The 4705-nt window shown below is 43.1% G+C and overlaps 1 protein-coding gene across 3 annotated transcripts; it reads right to left on the bottom strand.

Moving 5' to 3' along the window:
• Nucleotides 1–687: 687 nt before the first annotated feature.
• Nucleotides 688–4610, bottom strand: MED7 (mediator complex subunit 7). Of its 3 annotated transcripts, none has more exons than XM_055285484.2 (2): nucleotides 4524–4610; nucleotides 688–1695 (listed from the first exon to the last, which is right to left on the bottom strand). In XM_055285484.2, the coding sequence occupies exon 2, from the start codon at nucleotides 1676–1678 to the stop codon at nucleotides 977–979; it is 702 nt and encodes a 233-aa protein (XP_055141459.1). In that variant the 5' UTR covers nucleotides 1679–1695; nucleotides 4524–4610; the 3' UTR covers nucleotides 688–976. The 3 variants fall into 3 exon arrangements, with proteins under 3 accessions (XP_055141459.1, XP_055141460.1, XP_063498746.1); XM_055285485.2 differs by having other exon boundaries at nucleotides 4130–4529; XM_063642676.1 differs by lacking the exon at nucleotides 4524–4610 and adding an exon at nucleotides 4287–4484.
• Nucleotides 4611–4705: the final 95 nt, after the last annotated feature.

Raw genomic sequence — 4705 nt, 5'->3', positions numbered from 1 at the left:
CAGTGGCTTCCAAACTTATCCGAGATATGACCATCCAAACAGCAGCTGGGAGAAGAGAATGGAGGATCATGCAAGAAATGTTTATGGGGCAAGCCTGGATTCCTATGCCCACATTTCACCACCTAGAACTTAGTCAAATGTTCTCACAGAGATGCTGGGAGTAGGGAAATGTCCCTGGCTGGGTTGCCACATCTTGACAACATATCTTCAAAGAGCAAGAATCTTTGGTAGACACCTAGCAGTCTCTGCCACCAAACCCCTTTCCCATTGTGGACTTAAGCAAGTCTGAGCTTAGCTTTAAAGAAAATGTGTAGCTAATGACACAGACATCTTAATTACTAAAATTAATGTCTGTAACTTAAAGTGACCAAAGGACTTATTACCTGAGTGACTGGAAAAAAAAACAATTTATGGGACTTCCCTGCAAGAGTCCATTCAGGATAGGGAGAAAAGACTGAGACAGTGGGTTTACAGGAGCAGTCATGAGGAAAAAATAAAGTTTCTGTTTTATAACTCTACTGGGCTCCTCTCTATCATGTTATGCAACTTTTTGGAGCTTAAGCAAAATTTTTAATGGAATAAGTCTAAAGATTTCAGTTTTACATTTATAGAGCTTGATACCCATTTATCTATCATTCTTAAAGCAAATGATATATCCCCTTTTCAAAGACGAAAACTTTGCTATTATTGAGGTTATCATCAAAGTTTTACTGCAACTCCAAAACACAGGAATGTCCCATACAACAGCAGGTAACACTTTGCTTTTTAAAGTGATTATTCTTAGTGCAGGGTACTCATTTGTCTATGCTTGTTATACAGCAAAATTACTGCCTATGACATCTCATAATTGAAAAAGTTGGAGTCAAGATTAAAGCTGTTTACATTTTTAGTGAAACCTCTCTTAAGACTGTCCAAAAGAAAATGAACTAATATAGGATGCCATTATCAAAAGGAAAAAAGGAAAGAGAAACATCTTTCATGGTCTTTCATTCATCTCATCAATTAGGACACACAAGGCAGCATCTTTCTCTATAATCTGATCTCTCCTATGACCTGAATTTTCTCTTTGATGTTCATTCTGTCCAGTACAATTGTTGCTATCATCAGCATCCATTGGTTCAGTTTTTACTCTCATTCCTGCTTCTGAATGAGGCAGATCATCAGGCAAAGAAGCCAAGCAATTCTGAATCATTTCAATTACTCGTTCCAGGTGTTTTTGAAACCTCTCAGCTGTTTCAAGCCGTTGACGTTTCTGGACCTCCATCATGACTCTCAAAGTCTCTCTTGCTTGGTGGGGTCGGTATTCATTTATAAGATGATGCACGTGTACAAAAAGCAGCTTAAGATCTTCTAGTTTCTCTTCTCGTTTTATACTCCCAGGGCTCCTTATTAAAATATCTAAAAGGTCCAAGAAATTAATAAGGATAGACATATTAAGTTTTCTCAGTTCTTTCTTGTGATCAAACTGCATAGGATGAAGCCGTTCGATTCCCTGACTTTCCAAAGGGCGGATGATAAGATCATCACATTGGAACTGATTGCCAAACATCATGTAACTGTCTTTTATTGGAGGGGGAGGCTTGGGAGCTAAGCCTTCTTGAATATTTTCATCCGTATATTCCTTAATATATTGCATTGGAGGTGGTGGAAGTGCACTCACTTGCTGTGGCTCACCCATTGTGGACTAACAATAACCTATGGACACAGACCAAAGATTTATTAGAGCCATAAAACAAACCTGTTACATTTCATAACTACAGGTGGAATATTTTCTTCCTTTTCTTCCAGTAGTATGGGGCCCAAGATAAGATGATCTCCTTGGTTTCTAAAACTAACATTTATGATAGGGAAAGTTTGCCATCTTTTCTAAGTAGACATTATATTCTCAACCATTCACATATTTTCCATTCTCTAATAATTTCATCAGCATTAAAAAATTTGTAGCATCTTCTCATCTCTAAAGAAAATCTTCTGGACTCCATGCCCCTCACCAGTTATGCCCCATTTCTCTACTCCTCCATAACAAAACTACACAGGTTGTCTCCCAATCTCATATCACAATCACTTTTGCTTTATGTTACAGATTTATTTCCAGTAGCAAACACTTACTTGTATCCTCATAAACACTCTGACAAAATTAACATTGCTAAATCCTAAACACATGATATTATCCAAAGTTCCTGAATGAAATGATGATTCAGTTCCATACCCTTTTTGTCACAGTATACTATGCAATTTTATATGGACATATTAACTTTTGTTTGTTTGTTTTTTGAGATGGAGTCTTGCTCTGATGACCAGGCTGGAGTGCAGTGGTGCGATCTCAGCTCACTGCAACCTCCGCCTCCTGGGCTCAAGCAGTTCTGCCTCAGCCTCCCAAGTAGATGGGATTACAGGTGTGCGCCACCATGTCTGGCTAATTTTTGTATTTTTAGTAGAGACGGGATTTTGCCATGTTGGCAGCACTCAACTCCCCACCTCAGGTGATCCGCCCGCCTTGGCCTCCCAAAGTGCTGGGATTACAGGCATGAGCCACCACGCCTGGGCTGTATGGACACATTAACTTCTCTACAACTATCACAGAAATGTCAAACCCCAGGTTGAAACCCAGTATCTTCTATGGCCATAATAACCTCTACTTACTCTACCTTAAGCCTAGGTATACCATCCAATGAGAAGATTCTTAAGTGCTCCTTTAGATTGGTGTTATCAGAGTTTCAAGATACAACACCCTCTAACATCAGGTGGGGCAACTATTCTACTAGAAGCAATATTATACTTAGAATTCATGAGGTACTGAGGGCAGCTGTGGCGCAGCCCTGAGTTTCCACTATGCCACAGTGGTGCATAGGATGATGCAGCCTCGACCTCCTAGGCTCAAGCAATCCTCCCACCTCAACCTCCCAAGCAGCTGGGACTACAGGCATATGTCACCACGCCCTGCTAATTTTTGTATATTTTGTAGAGACAGAGTTTTGCCATGTTACTCAGGCTTGTTTCGAACTCCTGAGCTCAAGCAATCCTCCTGCCTTGGCCTCCCAAAGTGCTGGGATTACAAGTGTGAACCACCACGCCCAGCCAACATTTTAAAACTTTTAACATAAATTCAGATTACAGAAAAAGTGCATGAATATACAAAGAACACTTCATATTTTTCACTCAGATTCTCCAAATGTTAACATTTTCCTTCATTTGCTTTATTGGTTTCTCATTCCTTTACCCCTGAATACTTCAGTGCGTTTTCTCATGACAAGAATGTTTTCTTCTACCCACAGCACAATTACCAAAATCAAGGAATTAACAGTGACCTGGTACTTCAAAATGCATTTTTTTTTTTTTTTTTTTTCCTGAGACAGTGTCTCGTCTGTCACCCAGGTTGGAGTGCAGTGGCGCAATCTCGGCTCACTGCAAGTTCGGACTCCCGGGTTCACGCCATTCTCCTGCCTCAGCCTCCTGAGTAGCTGGGACTACAGGCGCCCGCCACAACGCCCAGCTAATGTTTTCTATTTTTAGTAGAGACCAGATTTCACCATGTTAGCCAGGATGGTCTCAATCTCCTGACCTCGTGATCCGCCTGCCTCGGCCTCCCAAAGTGCTGTGATTACTTACAGGCGTGAGCCACCACACGGTACCGCGAATTAAGTTCTATTATCAATTTCATTTTAGAGGTGAGGATCCCAAGACTCAATGAGGGGAAGTGTTGCCCCAGAACAAAAGGTTAATAAATGGTACAACAGGAATTCTTATCCCAGGTCCCTTTAGCTCCAAAAGGCAAGCTCTCTTATATTCCTAAGCCGTGAAGCATCTAACTGTGCAATAAGAACTTGCATATCACAAAAATTATATTTCTTTCTCTACTGTCTCTCTAGATGGAACTTTTCAAAGGCGATGGAGGTCTTATTTTAATAAAACCAGAGCCAAGCATCATAGCTGGTTCTTAGACTCAAGATCCAACATCTAGTGTTTGTTCTACTGCGGGAGAAGGAGCTTCACCAGAAGACGATAAGATATTCCAGGGTCCCAGCCCCAGAGATTTGATTCATTCTGTCTATGGGCCCTGGAATGTCGCTTTAAAAACCTCTCCAGATGGACCTGACGATTAGGCTTGGGATCTACCGCCCTCGCCTACCCTCATATCTCAGCTGTTTCACAACTGCTCCCAGAAGAAGGAAGGGTAGGGAGGGCTATTCTCATGTTACAAAGAGCCAGAGAGGGCAAATGACTCGCCAAAGGCCACACAGCTTAGAAAAACAGCGGCGCGGGGACTAGACGCCAGGTCTTCCAACCTCCACTCCGACTCGGCGTCCCAACACGGAGGAAGCCCCTAGACGGCCGCGCTTAGAGCCCCCTCCTCCTAGCTGTCCACTCCGAGGCCTCCGCGCACTCGAAAAACGAGAGAGCGCCTTCGGAGGCCGAACTCAGCCATGCCTCCCCAGTTCCCAGCCCAGCACAGAGGAAGCTGCAGGGTCCGGAAGAAAAAAACGCACACAGGCGGCAGACCAAAGCCGTTGCCGCCCACTCACCTCAGCTCTGGCTTTACACTGGTAGCCGCCTTCCCCTCTGCAGCCGAAACTAACTTCCGGTCTCCTCCCGGAAGAAGCCACCGATTCTGTCCTTGATTGGCTGTAGGAGCTGTCCTTTAACGAAATTCTAGATCCGCCTCAGACCGATCCCTCGCTGTTGCGCCTGCGTATGTTTGACTCCT

Source organism: Symphalangus syndactylus, chromosome 7 (assembly GCF_028878055.3).
Source record: "Symphalangus syndactylus isolate Jambi chromosome 7, NHGRI_mSymSyn1-v2.1_pri, whole genome shotgun sequence".
Taxonomy (NCBI): domain Eukaryota; kingdom Metazoa; phylum Chordata; class Mammalia; order Primates; family Hylobatidae; genus Symphalangus; species Symphalangus syndactylus.
Note: the sequence above shows the minus strand (reverse complement) of the source record. Positions and strands in the feature narration are given on the sequence as shown.